Consider the following 19,059-nt stretch of genomic DNA (forward strand, 5'->3'; position numbering starts at 1 on the left):
CCTAACAGAATATGACACAGCCTCCCTTGTCTTCCTGCACTTAGTGATGCTTGACTGGTCACGGGGCAGTGACCTTCGGTGCATGGCGATGCTGCCTGAAAGGTTGACCCGTTAAAAGAGCAGGTAAGTTGCGCTCAAATGACGCTTTCACTACAGAAGGCGTCGCTTCAGGGGCAGTTCTATCCACCTGACCTTCTGTGTCCCAGGCCTTGGCGAAGCATTACCGTTTCGAGCGTCATACTTGGATTGGCCTCGTTCGCATGTTCTGTGCTGCTTGATACAACCGGGAGGGGATATAAAGGATCTCTCAAACCAACGACTCCGAGCATCCATTGGTCTCTCTTTTTCCCTCAGACACCTCAGTACGGAGTCAGAATAGCTGAAGATTTAGCACAGTGAGCACATGCAACATCCCTCCTGTGCATCTGCTTCAACAACGCATCAATTCATGCATCCTTCACATGGGCGTTGATAGTGCAAGCGATGTGCACGCCACAAGCCGTCCTCGAGGTGCCACATCCGCAAGTCACTTGAGTTTCCGAGCTGTCGAAAAAAGTCCGTCCGTCAACATAGCGGTTCGTTGGGTTTCGATAGAATTAGAAGTCAAAGTTGACATCGTGAAGATCTATTCCATTGCAACACCTCTTCGAACCGCGATAAAGCCCTTACTCTCGTATTGCAATTCACTCTCGCTGATCCTGTATCTGTGTCACCCTCAACATGACTTCCATCATCCGATCCAGCGCTGTCCAGACTGCTCGAATTGCTCCCAGATCATTCTTTATCTCTACCGCAAATTTCGCATCCTCTTCCAGACATGGCTTGGACTTTACACGACCCCGTCGTTTCCCCACCCCTTCCAACCCAGCCACCACCACCACCGTTGTCGAAGACCAACTCTCCACTGAGAACGTAGCGGAACCAGCACCTTCGACCGAATCCCACCAGACCCCTTCGACCTCCAACCCAAATCCAGAACCCGTACCTACCCCTAAATCCGCACCAATCACATCCTCATCCTCATCTACAGCACCTTCAGCTAAACTCACTGTGCCCCAAATACCTGTGGCTCCGCGACCGAAGAATACCAAAGGCTTGCCAGTCATACGGTGGAGACCCGAAGAATGCAAAATCAGCGGTCTCACAAAGGAACAAACGCCTACCCATACCCTCAACGTCAAGTCGACCCGAAACAATATCGTGCTGAGTTTCACAGATGATTTCGGACCAGTATTCGGAAGTGTCTCTGGGGGCAGCGATAAGGCGTTCAAGAACAGTCAGCGTTCAAGCTACGAAGCAGCAACTCAAGCTTCCATCAAGATGTTCGAGAAGATCTTGGAGTTCCATCGATCGCAGCCGCACGCCAATCGCCTGGGTCTAAGGGTCTCGTTCAATGGCTTGTTCGGTATGGGCAGGGAAGCGCTCAGTAGTGCGTTGAGTGGACCGGAGGGCCAGGAGATACGTAGTTTGATAGTCCGAGTAGAGGACAAGACGAAGGTCAAGATTGGAGGGACTAGAGCACCGAAACCTAGAAGATTATAGGTTGTGCTGGTAATAATAAGTTGGTCACTTGTGAGTTTTGACCTTACACCACCAGTATATGTGCTGTACATGTGGCTGATGATTGCCTTTCTGGGTTCAGTGTACAAAGAGTATACTGCATCATGCATCTAGCAATTGACACAACGCCATCCGAGATTGTCCCAGTCATTCAACCGTTACATCGCTAACACTTTTTGCGATTCAACTGACCAAAGGTCATTTTAACCCTTTTTCCATCAATGCCCATTTCATCCCCCTGAGCTCTCGTCTTTATCTAAATACCGACACGGCTCTTTCGAAGCCCCCTTTTCTGCCATTCACAGATTCAGGGGGTCAAAAAGAAAGCCAACATACAAACGTATGATGATCATTTCATCGCCTTAGTCAAATACAATTCCATCCGAACTTGCCAATTACCAGAATGAGGAATATATAATAAGGAGACATTCATTCCCCATCCTTCCTGATCCCAGGTCTTCCAATCCCAGGTCAGTTCAAGTGCAGGGTGGTCGAGTGCGGGGATCAAAATCAGCACAACGCCGTTGAGATCATGTAGTTCGGGACATCCTTTTGTATTATGCTGTGAGTAATCAAGATCATGTTTGGTAACACCTTCCTTCCCTTATCCTTATGATCGGTCCAAGCTGATTCCTGGTCAACATAGATCACGCCGTCATGCATCTCATCATCGTTGGTTCACATAACGATATTGTTACTCGCTTCTCGATCAAAGATCGACAGTCCAACCGTACAATCACCGCACTGAATTCACTTACTGCACTTACTGCTTTTCATATTGTCTCATACAACCCTTTACCCCAGAATCATCCTTCGCACCCCTCCCTGGCTCTTTCGAAGCCCCCTCGTATCGCTATTCACGATCAAGGGGGTCAAAAAGTAAGCCTAAATGGAACGTCGACAGATTCCAATCTGTCCAAGCCTCATTATATTCCTCTTTATTTCTCATTCGCTACAAACAAAGAGTTATGCTTAGAGGAGACATCTGACTTAGACTCATAGACTCAGAGCCAAATCATGAGGTTCACGCAATGCAAATAGCTGGACATAATACAAAATGCATATGAAGATGCCTTGCGTTATCTACGCAACAAGTACAAAGTGCTTAGATTGAGGAAAATCTAGTAGTACAGCTGAATTCCTGACCTTTTTTTAGACTTTTATGGTGTTATCATTATGCCGATGAATTAGAGATGAGAGCGAGACGGAAGGGGATTGGGTGGGATTGGGATTGATCGAACGAACACAGAAAAAGAAGGAATCCTTTATCGGACAAATGGTAGAGATACTATTTATTCCCAGCTTTGCCCTTGCCCTTGCTTCGGCTTTGGACGGTAGGCGATGGGGCATCCTCCCCACCTTCCACCGCATGTTTGAGCAACTTACCAGCTCCAGGAGTACCTTTGGAGGAAGTTGATCTGAACTTGGGTGAACCAGGTTTCGCGTGGCTTGTAGTTGGCGAAGTTCTCGTGTTCTTTTTGGCAGTAGCACTGTTCCTGTCAGATTTCGAAGGCGAGTAAGGCGGAGCATTTACGTTGAGCTTTTTAGTGGACTCGCCAAGTACATTGACGGAAGAGCCTTGAGGCGAAGCGGCCTTACTTCGAGACAACTGGATGAGGTGCTGTTAGGACGCGTCATTATGCTGCCTCGTGTGTGATCAAGGCTCACCTTGGTGCTGGTCTTCCTGCGGACTTCCCCTTTATTTGAAGCCTCTGAGACGATACGTTCTTGGGATGTATCCTGTTGGTTGAGCTTCGAGATCATATATCAGCCAGTGAGACGGAATATGGACAAGGAGAACCACTATGACACTGACCGGTTCGCCAGTTGTATGAAACTTTTCGAACAGACTATCGATAGTCATCACTCCTCCCGCAGACGCTCTTTCGCCTTCAGCGCCAGCAGCCACGTCAGGCTTTTCCTTTGCCGTTTCCGAGATGACGGCATGTTCAATGTCTTTGATGTCTTTGTTTGGGGCTTCGGAGATCTTACCCTTTTTTCGCCAGTTGTCGCTCGTATCGGCCTTACTTGGTGCATTATGGGCGTCTTTGAGGGTGTGAGGAGTGACATCGCCCTGAGGAGTTTTCACATGAAGATCCTCATAGGAGCTCCTAATAAGAGGCACAGCAAACTCGTACGACATGGTCTCGGGGTTGTATTGAAGAGGCGCAAAATCGGGAAGTTGGATCTCATCTGATCCCAAATCTGCTGATTGTGCGATGGGGCCATCACGAGCAGTGGTAGGCACGTCGAGACCCGCATTGGGGGCAGCTCGGTCATGCAGTATTCGGAAGGGATCCCTGGAGGCGTTTTCAGCGGGCGAGCCGGGTATGGGTGATAGATTCGTCATATCTCGGAGATTGACCTGAGACCTTGAGGGGCCGAGAACCGTATCTCCCATTCTTGGTCCGAGGAGGGACGTTTCGGACGCTCTGCGTCTCAGCGCTGGGGGGCGTGTTGGGTCAACATTCTCCTTGTTGTCGTCCTCAACCTAAAGACGTGGGACGTTCCATCAGCGCTGTCTTCAGCTCTTTCTCATGTCGCTATCACTTACCTTATCAAGCTTGATGATCTGAGCAGGGCCTTCTCTAGGTGGAACGCCCTTAATTTTGATGCCGATATTCTGGTACGGATCTCGAATGACCAAAGGTCTGGAGTGATGCACTGTACCTCGTAGAGAGGTATAACTGCTTTGATCGGTGTACACGCTCCTATCGTTACCGCTTTTGTGGGAGTTGTGATATCCGCTAGATCCGGAAGTAGAGCGACCGCTGGTTGTACCACTGCTGTGGGTACCGGAAGAGACCCTTCTGCTACCCTTGATACCCATGTCACTGACAGTCGTACCGCCAGCAGCTCGGAGACCGAACACATGGGTTAAATAAGCCGATTCGTCGGCAACTGTTGCGTCAACGCCGCTAGGTACGAATCAAGATAGTCAGCATCTGTGTCGTTTGAGAGCTGAAGGTAAGGCATACCGAAGAGAGGGATCTTGGGAAAGAGGTTCAAATGACTCACCTAGGATTTCGAGCATATGGAAGCGAAAGAGGTCCATGCAGAGTAGGTATCGGGCGAGGTGTGGTGCCAGCCATGAGTTTTGCCATACGAGTGTTTTGGATTTGTTCCCGTCTCCAGGATGAGAGCAATGCCAGCTCGTAATGACTGGCAGCACTGATCACAGTGGTAGCCAGGGGACTTCGGTTTCGTTGTTCCTTGCCTGGTCTGATGATGATTGGCTGCGTGTTTTTGAATGTTGGAACAAATGTTTGAGCGGAGGGTCGAGACGGAGTACTGTGAGCATCGCCGACGTCGTGTTTTCGGAGTGGAAAGGGGACACTCTGGGGTCCCAGGAAGATTTCCGGACCCGAGCTGGAGAGAGTACTCATATGAACGTCTGAGCCGGAAGTGGTGTTGCTTTCGAAGGATTGTTCGATATTAGCAGCTTGATATGGACTAAGAAGGGGTTCGTTGATTCGCCTTTCCCCTTCATCTTCGGAATCGGACAGGCGATCTTCGTCTTGTTCACCATATTGATATTGGTATAATTGTCGAGGTCGGTCAAGATTATAAGTGGCGATCAGAGGTCGTGCGGAGGAGATGGACACTCGTCGCTGTTCCTTTGGTGACGATCGACCGGCGTTAGGAGTCGTTACAAGAGTATCATTGGAGGAGGAGGATGTATCCACTACCTTGATATACGGAGTTTTGGAATTGGCTTTATCGCCACTCCTGCTACTGTAAGCAGTCGAGCTGACGTCAGCTGTCTTCTTCTCTTTCCCCTTATCGGGAGGGATTGAGGCAGGTGAGACAGCCTCAGCGATAGAGTCGGCCACGGCGCTCATGATTTTGAGCGGGAGACCAATGTAAAAGATGTATAACACAGAAAAGGATTTATGAGCAACGAAAGATGCGGTATTGGGAATGATCGAAGTTAAAGTGGTTGACGGCATGAGTGGTTCGAATTGCTGTGGTTCACGACATCAAGAATGTGATTGACGTGCTATGAAGATGTACTGAAGTGTGAAAGAACGTCCGTCAGTATCAGAAACGATAGGATGGGACTGAAGAGAAGAAATGAAAAAATAGTGTTATCAAGGTGAAAGTGGAGAAGAGAACGAAAAAGGAATAGAGATGAGATTTGGAATAGGTTGGGGATATATAAGATGTGTGATCAGTCAGAGGGTCAAAGGATGCTATCCTCATTTGATTTGTAAGTTGGTGTCAGTCGCGTCAACCCGTGCATCAAAACACCATCAATAATCTATCTGTTTTTATCAATCTACGTCATTAAGTCACCTGATAGCGATTACAACAGAGCATTTATTGATTACTCTTACTGTTGAAATTGAAGGTCTGATCAATTTGTTATCGCGCCATTCCCATGTCATGGAATGGTTGAATGATGACGACAACGACGGAAAAAAAATTTGGTTTTGGTTGAGGCCACCCTTCCGCCCAGCAGTGTCCCATTCGAAGGATCTTATACTATTTACTGCTCCCTCAACCCTATCCCATTATTTGAGGGCCTCCGCTCTTGCTTGGCGGTTTACTGTATTTCGTAATCACGTTTCGCTTGAATCAGCGTTTTATGTATAGTCATTGGCCACTCCGCTATTGTATCATTCTAATAACACGTGTAGATTTAATTGATTGGTTGGTGGCCGAGTTGAATCGACCGGGCATGAGGAACAGATAGTAAGATATGAGTAATCCACCAGCGCCGGCACTGGTGTTTCCTCCTTACTACCTGGACCCGTCCCGAAAATCCAGTTGCCGGCTTCAAGCAGCGATATCCGGAATAGCGACTTTTGATGTCATCTCGGGGTTTCTTGTGTGATGTTAGTACGTATATTGCGGGGTACAGTAAAGTAGGGGGATAAAAGTGGCATACCAACCATTGAATCTGTTCGAAGTAGGTATCCAGAAACAGTCCAATCGGTGCCTTGGTGCGTAGGCGAGCTGGATGGGTTAGGCTGGTATGCTTCCGAAATCGATGCTTACAGAGACACCAGCATTCTCGAAATCACAGGCCCAAGGTCGCCCCTTAAGTTCACTCAGCTCAGCACGCACCGAAGAGAGGCCAAATCAATTAGTCATCGACTCTGCCTGCCTGCTTGGCTTCCCGCTCCCTTCTAAACGGAATCGTGTTGTGTATGTAATATATGCATGTCAGAGGGGTGCTAAGTGACCGATGGACCGGAAATACTGATATAAGATTGAATCTAGGCGACTGCTGGAGCTGCTGGTGCTTGTTCCGGCACTGAATGGCGAATGATAATCAGCCTAGAGACGACAGCATGAAGACCAATAGGGAGGACCTGGGCAGACGGCAGGGTAGGCAAGATGTGATCAGTACAAGTAAATGATCAGACTCACATTGCATCTGCGGAATAGGTTGAGCAAACATCCGATTCATCAAGACTCCAACACCTTCGAACACCCCTAGTAATATACCACATCCCACTGCCGAACCAAATGCCGATCGGGGACCAGCTATAGCGTCACAAACGGATGAATTAGTCTACGATGACTCCTCTCGTTTGTGTGCGTCTGACAAAGGCCAAAACCCATCGGTTGATCTATTCAATGTGATGGATTGAAATAGACAAAAAAACGAATCCCGACTTGAACTCACCCCTCAAAGCTAACGAACCACCAGTCAAGAATCCAGCAATCATAGCGTTCCACGGATCCTCTTTCTGTCTATATCCTTTCACTGCACAGTCGTACGTCGAGAACAGACCACCCCAAACACCGAAATTCCCACCGAGAACTGGCGCTCTGGCTTTTATCGCTGACATCGAACCGACAAATCGTTCTCCCTGTAAATAAAAACCAAATCCGATGAGCGACGTTCGCAATAATCATCAAGTATGCGAATGACACCCACTCTAGGACTATTCCTTGCTCCCTTGATACCATGCCATATACCACCACCTATCGCACCCATCGCGAACGCTCCTCCGAAATCATTAAGGATGACATAGGGACTTCGGGGTTCAGAAATTGTAAAATTAGCTCGGATGCACTCCTACTTCCAACATGCTCTTGGCAGGGCTGACGAATTAGCACACTCACCATGGATCTCGAGAATGGTCCCCGTGCGACATATTTAGCTGGAGTGGTTATAGCCAAACGACGGAGGGAAGAAGGATGAAGATTCCGTAAAGATAGATCGATCAATGGCCCAGATCAAACCCGTCTATCAATTTTTCGTGCGCTTGGAAATTTCTGGAGCGGTCAAAGTGAGCCGTGAGATTGAGTCCGCCTAATGTGAAGGAGTCGATGCTTGTATTATGAATTGTTGTTGTTGTTGAAGACTAAATATCTCGGAATCGGAATGTTCGACTTGTAAGACGCTCGCATTTCGACTTTTTATCTTTTGACCTTCGTCTCAGCGGCGGATAAGTCAAGATCAGCTGAATGAGGGGATCATTTAAACTATATTTTCAACAATCAATCTCCTTAGAGCTCTTCGTTGTTTTCGTACATCAACTAACTTCTTATGCACCTTGAAGATTGATTGTACGACACTTTAGACATTCACGCTAAGCATTTCCCAAAACAGGAAAGGAGGTGCCATAGGCCTCAATCAGACTCCACTCATTTCGCACAAAAGTCCTTGGATCACAACCCAACAGTACCCCACACCCCCTTTTCCCCTTCTTCAACTCATACCCTACCATCAACGAGGCATAACGAGACACAATGGCCGATTCGTCAAATATCATATTCGAGGACCGATTCACCGTGGAGGTGAGTGCTCTTCTGCTGTATCCGAAGTTGTAATACAAGGGATACAGCTGAGGATGCTGGATTTGATGACTTCAGACCGTAGACAAAGATGGAAAGAAATTCGACCGAGGTAGGTCGCTCTCTACCCCTACCTTATTGCTAATCACTACCAACACGGAACGAGAGAGAAGACAAAAGACTCTTCCAATCCAAACGGATTGAAAGCTGACATTATATGTCCATGTCGTCGTTAGTCTCCCGAATAACAGCCCCTTCACACAATCTGCAAATGTCTCTCACGCTAGACCTAGCCAACGAATTATATCCCTTACAAGAAGGAGAAGTATTCACCCTGGCAATAGCGCGGACGCTGGTTCCGGAAGAGCTGGTGAATGAGAACGACGACGAGGGATCGGAGAATGGCGAGAAGTCGAAGAAGATAAAGAGGGAATTGTGGAGGAGCGAGAATATGGGTCTGGGAGAGGATTACGACTATGTCATGTTTGGGAAAGTGAGTCGAGAGTAGAGTGACCTTGAATCAAAGTTCATTTCACCTCCGGATAGAGCTTCTCCAACCTCATGATCTATGTCTTGGATTTTTCGCACCGGCGTTTCTCGCTCCATTTCACGTCACTCTCCGACCTTACTTCTCTTGACTTGACTTGGTTTGGCGAAATTGATATCAGTCAAAAACCCGTCCTATCATTACCCCGAAGAAGGCCCATCAGGCAAAATGCGGCCGCTTTGCCGCTTCCCGTTTGATTGAATGACGTGAACTGGGAAATTCAGAATGCGAGTTGAGCTGATCCCGTATGAACTTGTACAGATATATAAATTCGATGACTCCGCACAGGGGGATAATCAAACGTGAGTAGCTGTACCATCGGCATACTTCACTAGTTGGCACCTTCAGCACCTTCAGCTAATCAATCACAAATTCAGAACCGCATATTTCTCGTTCGGTGGACTGCTCATGGCTTTACGAGGATCGTATAGGCATCTTGCCAGTGTGGTGGTTGGAGAGAACGTCTATCTGCTCATGAGGAAGTAGGACGTAGGACGTCAAATCCAGTGGGCATGTGCATTGTGTATCATTCTCTCTTGCGAACCGAGAATCTACTCATTGCATCATGACACCAAAAACCAAATATCCATATATTTGGACTGGATTATCGATTCACGGCGTAGCCAGCAGGATCTATCGCGAGAATTTATCATTCGTATAGATGCATTCGTAACAGTACATGATAAGACTGAATCTATCGCCTAAAATGCCATAGCGTGATATCACAGAGCCTTGAATTGACTTAAGTTAAGATCTGCGCTTCCGGTGGTCCATGGTGTGCGAAATGATGGGGAGCCTACAGACTATTGGTCCTTTCGGTCTTTCCCGACTGCGAGTGACTTGCTAATCTCCATCATCTTCGGCGGTACTTGAATACTAGTTAACATCGAAATACCGAATCCCAGGATCGGCAATAAGATCAAGAAGACGATCAATAGGGAAGTGATGATTGGCGTAGTGAGAAGTTGGACCCGGTCAAGCAACGGTGCATCTTTCGAAGGGATGGTTGAATTCCTCCTTGGTGAGCCAGTCGCAGTCGATGTCGAAGTAGCTTGGAGAGTGGTCGTGGCGCTTGCGGAGTGGGTGATGTGCGTTGGGAATGGTCTTTCTTGTCTCTTCGCATTCTCCACGGGTACGGATGAGGGTTGAGATGAGCCCGAGCCGGTGAGAAGAAGGATGTAGGAGTTCAAATCGGATGGTATAGATGGGAAAGCTGAGAGATAACGTGAATCATTGAGGCATGATGTATTGTAAGCTGATAGTACCATTCAAGACTTCGAAATGGAAATCAGCTTACCTTGTCCTTCAACGGACTCGAGCACGATGACGTTCTTTTCTCCTTGCACTCGATCGTCGAATGACGAAACGACAGAGGCGCCGCAATGGTTTGCCCAGCCTTCTAAGCCGGAGTTCAGCCCTCGTTTTTGCGGTCGAGATAAATACGGGATGTTTAAATGGGCATCGTATGTCGGGTAATCTAATTTGTCCAGCTGGGACGAATGGAGCTATGAATCGCGGTACAACAGAAAGTCAGCACACATAGCAAGTGTATACAAAAGATGAGGGTTTACCGGTCAAGGACAATGAGAGGTCTTTGACGATACATGGGTTGTCAAACGTAAGATGACACTCACCCCGTCCCGGTGTACTACAATCAAATTATCCCAATCGCAACCTAGATTCGATAACTTCCCATAGACCTCTTCCGCAGGTATCAAAGCCGATCCAGACAAAGCTTTGGAGGCACTCTCGAATAATCGGCTCCTGATAGATTGGAAGGTGAGATCATATCAGTGTACTTTCGATGTGGCAAGACACGGACTAGCTCACGGATCGGTGTTCCACAATAAGAACGGTGAAGTGTCCCTAAATCCCAACGCAGGTACCGCTAACAACGTAGCCACCAGTATCGATAACGTGCTTGACGACCTCATCTTGAGCGTTATGCGCACTGTCGAGCAAGGCAAGTGGGACGATCACTGTCTCTTCAGAGGCGGGAGGGGTGTTGTGAATATGGATGGTTGGTTGACAAAGGTGAAATTGTACATCACTCGTCTCATCTCAATTGCATCTAGCTCCGGTCACTGATGCGCCGTCATCCTCACTATTTCAGGCGTGCGCATCATCTGCATTCGCTAGGCGCACGAGGTATGTCTATTGCCCAGAACGAGAACGCGTGTAAGCGGGGAGTGATAATGCCGAATTTCCGGATATGGCGATTCAGTGTTGAGTAATTAATGTCGAGCGTCATAGGGTCAATAGAAATAAGTTAACCGATTATGGTAAATACCATACCACAGCATAAGTGAGTCCACTCAACCCCATAACAAAATACAGTAGTAGTAGTATATACCCACCCTCCCCGTCTCATTCCTCCTTGTCATCATTTACATTACATTCCTCCTTGTCATCATACCTACTATAAAACACAATTAACGTACGCATACATCCCATACTGACTACCCCTTACACCCAGAGCTAACATAAACTACTGTAAAGTGATTACACATCGAGAGGGAACACGACCGAACGAAAGGTACTAAAATCGACCGATCATACAAGCTACGCGTCGATCGTCATCTCATCATCCAGTAAGTCGATTCCGCCAGAAGGAATACAACCGGTAGATGCATGCTGACGATTTTTTTTTTCCTTTGGCCGTTATGATGATCAGGAATGTCCGCAGAAGAAGTACCAGCAGCACCAGCACCAGCACCGGAGGTAGACGCGTCCGCCCCAGCTCCGGCTCCGGCGACAACAATAGAAGAGACCGCCAACGCCGAAAAGCCATCTTCATCGAAAGCTCCGGAAGAGAAACCGAAATCAGCTTCACCAGACAAGAAAGCCGCAACCGCAACCGCTAAACCACCTTCTTCCAAACCCCGAGGTCGACCTTCAGCTGGCGGCGCAGCTAAGAAGGCGGCTCCTTCCTTCTCGGGTGACGAGAAGAGACAGTTCAAAGCGGGAGAGATCGTGTTGGCTAGATTAAGAGGATATCCTCCTTGGCGTGAGTGATTCTTCTAGATGCGCCGTTGGTTCTTCGGAATCATGGAATCAGCTGGGCTATATGAGATGGACTGACGATATGGGGGTTTCCTCGGTATGGATAATTAGCTGCCAGAGTGAGTTCTGCTGCTCAACAATTTCTGCCAGTGGATTGCTCAGTGTCGACGAGCGGCTAACGTATCCCCTTTCTGACACAGATCGCTGACCCCGATACTCTCCCTCGAAATGTCCTCAAGCAAAGACCCGGAAAGAACCCTCTGATTTTCTGCTGTCAATTCTTCCCTGCTGGTGATTTGTGAGTTATCGTTATCTTCCACACACCTCAGGATTGGCCCTGTGTATCGACCGTTGCGTCGAGACCTGGACACCTCGTCTAACACATATACATCATCCATCTGATCGTTATTACGAATGTTGAGCTCGACTAATATACCTGAGTTTCCTCAGCTCATGGCTTCAATCTAAAGAAATCAAACCCCTTTCATCCTCTGAAATTTCCTCTTACCTAGCTGAACCGCACCGAAAGGCTACTGGAGGATTACGGGAAGCGTACCAGACCGCTCAAGATCCTACCGAATGGGATGGACAACAGGCAGATATCCAACAGGCCAAAGAAGAGGCGGAGAACGAGGCTGACGAGGACGAATTAGAAGAAGAGGATGAGGAGGAAGAGGCTTCGGGGGCTAAGAAGAGGAAGAGAGCTGAGCCTGAGAAGAAGAAGGCGGGCGGAAAGAAGGCTAAAACTGCTAAATCTAAGGTGAGCAGACCAATCATCGGAATCATCAGCCGAATTTGTGTCCCCCGGCGTGAGAGAGTGGGGTGCTATGATCGAACGACAGATCGAACATTAGGAAGGACGTTGGTAGCGGGTCATGGGACGATTGAGCGAGGATCGAGAAGTTCCCTTAGGTCCGATGGGACGCCGGGTTGATCAGACGACCGGCTTATCGCGAATAAGTGCGGGGACGTGATCAGGAAGGACACTGGAATATGGGTGTAGGATAGGTGTTGAGGACGGGACAGTGTTATCTCGGCAAAATAGATATGCACGGCTGTGACTTTGAGCTGACACTGTTTTACCTGCTAGGCTGAAGTCGATAACGATGCTCCCAAATCCAAAGCCAAATCCAAGCCAGCTGCTAAACCCAAAGCAGCGGCATCCAAAGGATCAAAGGCACCCGTGTCCAAGCCAGAGAACCAAGAAGCAGCGGATGATGGTGCGTGTCTTTTTGTCTCTCTGTCTGACATACTCCAGTCGTTGAGCACATCAGGCGCTGGGCCTGCTCGAGGCTGACTGTTGTGATTGACTACCGCAGATCCCCTCGCATCTAATCCGGAGTGCGTCAAGGTGAAGGACTGGAGGCATAAATTGCAAAGAGCCTTTTTGAGCAAATCATTACCATCTGCGGAGGTGAGTCGGCGGTCAAGCAGTTCAAGGCACACGTTGAAGCTGATGATAATTGCCTTGTGTTAGGAAATGCCAAGTTACGATGATCTGTTCAAGACTATTGAATCGTATGAGGACATGACGATAGATGCTCTGCAATACTCCAAGATCGGTAAAGGTATGTCTGACCGTCCACTCATGGAAGAAGATGGACTTGGCTGATGCAAAGGGAATCTTCATAGTGATGAAGAAAATCATGACGCTCAATGAGATTCCTCGAAACGACGATTTCAAGATCACAGACCGAGCGAGCAAGTTGATGCACCAATGGACCGATTTCATCGCTGCTAGCGAAAAGCCAAATGGTAACGGCGACGCTGCCGCTGCCAATGGCGAGAAGAAGGAGGAAGAGAAGAAAGACGAGACTGAGAAGATTGAGGTGGATGCTTAGAGCTTAGAGCGCCATCAAGGAGCAGGCAGGCAAAAGGATCGCTTCGGTGGATTGTGGGGATCGAGGTGGTGGATGGGAATGGAAGAGGGAGGGTAAAGAAATTAAGCGGCAGGAGGGTTTTGAAGACACGAAGATGAAGACAGGGGGAAATTGATTTGGAAGAGCAGTGCTGTTTATTTGAGTAGAATGCAGGGCGTTTCAAGAAGCCATTCTCACACAATCCGAAAGAAAGTAAATTTCAACACCTCAATTGTAAACTTCCATTTTCTTTCTTTGGCAGTCCAAACGAATTCTTTTCATCTATCGCAAGAAGCGTATCAGAGGCGATTAAGACTCTCTCGTTTTGGGTTATATTCTCGGTCTTTATTCCTTGCAATCCAACAAAAGTAAAAGTAAATTAGAAGAACCTACACCTGATGAAGGTCGAATATAAACGCAAATGCAAAGCTTATTGATCATCTATCTACCTGAGATATTCGTTAAGTCGCTAATCGCTAAAGAAGCAATTGTAGACGAAAATTCATACTTGTATCAATTGAGGTATTCGTTGGGAACATTAGATGACTTGACTGTGCCCAGCGAGACGTGAGACGTTAGACATGAGACACGAGGGCTCAGGAGGCCTGGACTCTTGATGATGAGTCTCACTACTGAACAGAAGTCGGATCGGACTGTTTCCCTGTACCATACTACTGTGCCGAAAGTATGGATCGTCGCCTTATCATTCAACGGAAAAACTACAGATATCCTGCGAATTTTTTGATTGATCGCCACTGTGTACTGTGTGAGCGTATGGGCACTCGTGGAGTGTGGTGTCTACGTATACACGCAGAAGAGCTCAGACAGATGGACGGATGGATAGAGACATGAGCAAATGCCGTGATACTCATTCTGCTGTCCAGACCGCAGACGTCATTTCAGTTGATTTCGCTTGACAACCTTCACAAATTGTCGCCGTTATTTGGTATATTTGTTATACAGGAAGTATGGATCATTTGATCCCCCTCTCCGAGATCCAATGCAAATGGAAGATGGCACGAGCGAATATCGTACTGTAAATTGTATGATCCATCATCGTCATTAGAGTGATGGTAGCTCGTGATTTCGTGATTGACGTCAATCAATCGCCACTGCACCAACTCTACCGACTACCGACTACGCAGATGATGATAAGTGCAAATGATTCAGGGTTACCCTTGATTTTTGGTACGAGACCATAAGACCCTGAGACTCACTACTGGCTCTAAAAGCTTATTTCTCACAGTTAAAGGTTTTCGACGAGTGCTACGATTACTCTACATGTCACTTCATGTCATGATCAGTCTTCGATGGATTAATTTGTAAGATACAGTAGTTGCATAGGCATAGGTATTTTCATCCTTCCTTCTGTATTTTTTGGTTATTGCTTCTATCTTATCGAGACTTTCATATCTTGAGTTTGGAATTTGAAAGGCCAAAGGAAGATTGATCGGTGGTGATTCGCCCGAGTGAAGGATTGTTCTGATTAGAAGAAGCACAATCGAGTCCTCGGCCGGTCATAGGATACTGCGACCTCAAGATCAGGATCAGGATCAAGCTGTTAGAGAGTCTTGAAACGGAACGGGTCAATAAGAAAACGCTAGACTGGTCAAACAAGGACAAGGATATATCGGATCCGGATTGGGGTTTGGATCTTATTGTACCTGTTACAATCACTCGTCAAGATCAAAAGATAAAGATCAAAAGTGGAGCGACTTCCCTTCGACATACACCGGACATTGTGCATCGATAAAACGTTTTTTGTGCGTTGGGATCGACAGGTGTTGGGGAGGTTCTAATGTGAGTTCAAACAAAGTCATATACATGCATGGAAGATCGTCCATCGATTCCTCATTCTGCCTATGACTAATACTCAATCTCTCGGTTGTCTAGAACCCCCCTCTTCTCCCTCTTAATCGCCTCAAACCTCCCCATCACCTCCGCAATCAATCTCACCCCTCAAAATGCGATTTCTTACTTCAAGCTTCTTCCTTCTCCCACTTATCACCCTTCTCAGCTTAATATCGCCCGTCTCGGCCAAAGGGGGAGATACGCTATATACCAACTCGGTGACATACTGTGCTGAGGCGAAGGCGGTATTGGTCAACCAATTTGACATAGCGTATCACAAATCGAACGGGTCCATCACATTCTCGTTCTCCCTCGCATCTGTCGAACCAAATCTCAACGTCTCAGCCAACCTATACGTCAACGTATACGGTATAGAACCTGTAAACCAAACGCTGAATCTGTGTGACTACTTCCAAGGGGTAGTATGTCCATTGCCTCAAGTCAACTTCACGGGATACGGAACATATCCTATACCTACCAAGTACTCTTCTCAAATCCCTGGAATAGCGTGGTCAATACCCAACCTTGAGGCTTATGCTAGAATACAATTACTACGAGAAGAGACTGGGGAAGTAGCAGCATGTCTTCAAGCGACATTGTCGAACGGATGGTCTGTCAGGCAAACTGCTGTCTCATGGGCAACGGGAATCTTCACTTTAGTAGCCTTGTTGATTGGACTGTTCCATACTGGAGCCGTAAACTCGCCTTCGCCAGCCCAATATAGGTGGTTCGACATCCTCTACCTCTTCCAATCCGCCGCCGCATCAGGACTGATGCACCTCAATTACCCGCTCGCTTACTCGGCTTTCACCCAGAATTTCCATTGGGCAATCGGGCTGTTCAAATCCACGCACGTACAGAACTCGATCAATACTATGAGATCGAAAACAGGAGGACATCTCGATTCGAACGCATACTCGGATGTCCAGTACATAAACCGAAAATTCAGTCCTTACAATGTCTACGTATCGATGAACGAGGTCACATCCTCGAAAGCCTCTTTCCAGAGCTTCCTCGCCAACGCACAGGCTGAAGCCTCGAATCTACCTACACTTCCAGCATCAACCGGAGACGCACTTGCAAGCCATCTAGAATTAGGGAAACGAGCTTCAATCGCTTCTGCACTTGCGCAAAATGCCACTTCCGAGCTCTCAAGTGGATTACCAGTATACACCAATACCCTTAACATACCAACAGCGAACGCTTTCGATACGGTGTTCTTCTTCTTCCTAGCCTTCATTGCGATTGCGATCGCCTTCCATGTGCTCCTGTTCGTAGTACTTTGCATAGTTGATCGATCGAGTAGAGGCAAGAGGGAGATTTCCTGGGCAGGAAGGTTGAGGAGAATGTGGTGGGGTTTCTGCGCCGGAAATGCCTTGAGACTGGTAAGTGCATTCCAACGATCAGTGTTTGGTGTTTGGTCGGGCGGTCTCGATCCTCATTGCTCTGCTTTACAGTGTCTCATCTGGTTCTTCCCCATCTTCATCTTTGGATTTTGGCAGTTCCACATCGGCGATTCCGGCTTATCAATCTTCTTCGCCGTCTTCTCCATCCTTCTGGTTTTGGTCCCTCTGGCGACTGTCTTCGTGTTATCCATTTTGCGAAATCGGAAGATGTCCTCCACCGCGCCTGGTATCTCGCCCTTGTATACCTCTTACAGATGGTTCCACTCAGTTGGTGTCCTCTATAGAGCGTACAGGCAGAAATTCCACTTCTTCTGGTTTGCGCCCTTGATATTGGGCATAATCGCTCGATCGGCATTCATCGCTTTTGGACCGACCTCCGCTTGGGCTCAGGTAATCGGAAACGTGGTGGTAGAATTCATCGTCTTTGTCTCGCTGCTGGCGTGTAGACCACACAAGGACCGAAAGGGAGACTGGATCACATCCGTACTCAGCTTGTTTAGGCTGATAGCTTTCGGGTTGTTGATTGCTTTCATACCTTCGATCGGAGTCAAACCTATTCCTAGAGCTGTCATTGGGTTTGTAATCATCGTTGCCTTTGGATTACCCACTATACTCCTCTTCTTTGGAATGCTCTGGAATCTAGGTGAGCCTCCCGTTATTCTTGCTTCATCACTGTGTTCTTCGCTGATCGTGGGGTTTGTCGTCCAGGTTATGGGTATTGGTGGAGAAGGCATACTCATCGAATCGAAGATGGTCTCGAGGTTGAGCGATTTGTAGCTTCAGACGACGATTCAAGTGTACAACCAGCCATGACACAGCTAGAACCGACTTTACCGAATGTTGCCTCTCGGGATCAAGCCTTAAATACCAGCCGATCGCCTGCTGAAAGCTTGAACAGGCGGACTAGCATCATGGAACCTGTCGCCAGCAGTTATTACGAGCCTACGTTCGGATCGAAACATCTTCCTTCGTTCAATGGTTCTGCATCCGAATATGAGAATGGGTCTCCCCCAAATAGGATATCCTCCGATCTGAACAACAGCAATAACAGTAATTTCGCGATCAATGGGGAATCATCGCAAGGATCACAGAGATTGTCGGCTGCTCAAGCATACGAACAAGCCGCCCAAGGTGGAGAATACAATTATAATGATGAAAGCAAACCGCAATATCAACAACAGCTACGTCAAGAGGCACCAATGATGACTCGACAATCGACAGCTTCAAGTAGACCTTTGAGTGGACATTCGAATTATTATACACCGTCAACGGGTTTATACGATCAAGATGAGAAACGTCGGTCGGGAGACCAATATTTCGGAAATAACAACAATCAACGTTAATAGCGAGCAAAAGGGATCTGCGATCCAGGCTACAGAAACACGATAACATACGACTGATAGATAAAATATAGACTTTCCTTTTTCACTTCATTATTCCTTTCATTCATTCATTCCCTCCCCTTATTTCATTATCACATCAGTTGTACAGACATCATTATCATCACACTGTACACCTCTCACGTTTCTGTACAAATAATCTCACCCATCGCACCTTCTCCTTCTCTCGTCACAATCAACGACAACGCTCATTCTGGACAATTTCACTAACAAGCAGATTTGGCATAAAGACAAAGTCTACTATTCCACCAAATCATCGATTTAACGATCCATCGGACTTCCACTTGCCCTCTGACTTTTCACTCTCTTATTCTTGATGATCAAACGGAATACAGCTTGGCCCAATAGAAGGAAATGTAAGGACATATCACAAATTGACGAGGACGACTATGTATTTATTCTAGCTTTCTCATTCATTCTTTATACTCGTCATAGATACGCATATACCTATACATACACGATGATCAGAAGTATAGTATAGTATGTATAGTGAAGTAGTAACACATGAAGCGGAATCATGAATGACATGTATGATATGATATATGAGATTCGTCTCGGTGCATCTGAGTTACAAGTTTCGAGTCTCAGGAACAGAGCGGGCGGAGGTAAGCTTGAAATTACGGATAATTGCGAATCACCTGGCACGGTGCGATTATTCTGTTTCTCAAATTACCTATAGC

General features: G+C 47.3%; 7 protein-coding genes across 7 annotated transcripts; 4 read left to right on the plus strand and 3 right to left on the minus strand.

Annotated features, from left to right (window-relative positions):
• Positions 1 to 720: 720 nt before the first annotated feature.
• I303_107182 (uncharacterized protein) lies at positions 721 to 1,542 on the plus strand (the record flags this gene model as incomplete). The annotated part of the gene is made up of 1 exon (XM_018409863.1): positions 721 to 1,542. One exon carries the CDS (start codon positions 721 to 723, stop codon positions 1,540 to 1,542), a length of 822 nt encoding a protein of 273 aa, XP_018260866.1.
• Positions 1,543 to 2,848: 1,306 nt separating this feature from the next.
• On the minus strand, positions 2,849 to 5,402 carry I303_107183 (uncharacterized protein; the record flags this gene model as incomplete). Its single annotated transcript, XM_018409864.1, has 5 exons — positions 2,849 to 3,169; positions 3,229 to 3,312; positions 3,377 to 4,051; positions 4,115 to 4,478; positions 4,579 to 5,402. 5 exons carry the CDS (start codon positions 5,400 to 5,402, stop codon positions 2,849 to 2,851), a joined length of 2,268 nt encoding a protein of 755 aa, XP_018260867.1.
• A 1,380-nt stretch (positions 5,403 to 6,782) lies between these two features.
• Positions 6,783 to 7,670, minus strand: I303_107184 (uncharacterized protein; the record flags this gene model as incomplete). Its single annotated transcript, XM_018409865.1, has 5 exons — positions 6,783 to 6,820; positions 6,937 to 7,053; positions 7,196 to 7,382; positions 7,451 to 7,550; positions 7,639 to 7,670. The coding sequence occupies 5 exons, from the start codon at positions 7,668 to 7,670 to the stop codon at positions 6,783 to 6,785; spliced, it is 474 nt and encodes a 157-aa protein (XP_018260868.1).
• Positions 7,671 to 8,268: 598 nt separating this feature from the next.
• On the plus strand, positions 8,269 to 9,346 carry I303_107185 (uncharacterized protein; the record flags this gene model as incomplete). Its single annotated transcript, XM_018409866.2, has 5 exons — positions 8,269 to 8,316; positions 8,392 to 8,425; positions 8,550 to 8,806; positions 9,122 to 9,162; positions 9,238 to 9,346. The coding sequence occupies 5 exons, from the start codon at positions 8,269 to 8,271 to the stop codon at positions 9,344 to 9,346; spliced, it is 489 nt and encodes a 162-aa protein (XP_018260869.2).
• A 317-nt stretch (positions 9,347 to 9,663) lies between these two features.
• On the minus strand, positions 9,664 to 10,794 carry I303_107186 (uncharacterized protein; the record flags this gene model as incomplete). The annotated part of the gene is made up of 4 exons (XM_065969521.1): positions 9,664 to 10,073; positions 10,158 to 10,365; positions 10,495 to 10,624; positions 10,691 to 10,794. The coding sequence occupies 4 exons, from the start codon at positions 10,792 to 10,794 to the stop codon at positions 9,664 to 9,666; spliced, it is 852 nt and encodes a 283-aa protein (XP_065825593.1).
• Positions 10,795 to 11,536: 742 nt separating this feature from the next.
• I303_107187 (uncharacterized protein) lies at positions 11,537 to 13,704 on the plus strand (the record flags this gene model as incomplete). The annotated part of the gene is made up of 8 exons (XM_065969522.1): positions 11,537 to 11,867; positions 11,975 to 11,982; positions 12,064 to 12,161; positions 12,314 to 12,623; positions 12,954 to 13,083; positions 13,183 to 13,277; positions 13,341 to 13,431; positions 13,496 to 13,704. 8 exons carry the CDS (start codon positions 11,537 to 11,539, stop codon positions 13,702 to 13,704), a joined length of 1,272 nt encoding a protein of 423 aa, XP_065825594.1.
• A 1,982-nt stretch (positions 13,705 to 15,686) lies between these two features.
• I303_107188 (uncharacterized protein) lies at positions 15,687 to 18,322 on the plus strand (the record flags this gene model as incomplete). Its single annotated transcript, XM_018409869.1, has 3 exons — positions 15,687 to 16,958; positions 17,031 to 17,622; positions 17,688 to 18,322. 3 exons carry the CDS (start codon positions 15,687 to 15,689, stop codon positions 18,320 to 18,322), a joined length of 2,499 nt encoding a protein of 832 aa, XP_018260872.1.
• Between the last annotated feature and the right edge of the window lie 737 nt (positions 18,323 to 19,059).

This window comes from Kwoniella dejecticola, chromosome 9 (genome assembly GCF_000512565.2).
Source record: "Kwoniella dejecticola CBS 10117 chromosome 9, complete sequence".
In the NCBI taxonomy this organism is placed as follows: domain Eukaryota; kingdom Fungi; phylum Basidiomycota; class Tremellomycetes; order Tremellales; family Cryptococcaceae; genus Kwoniella; species Kwoniella dejecticola.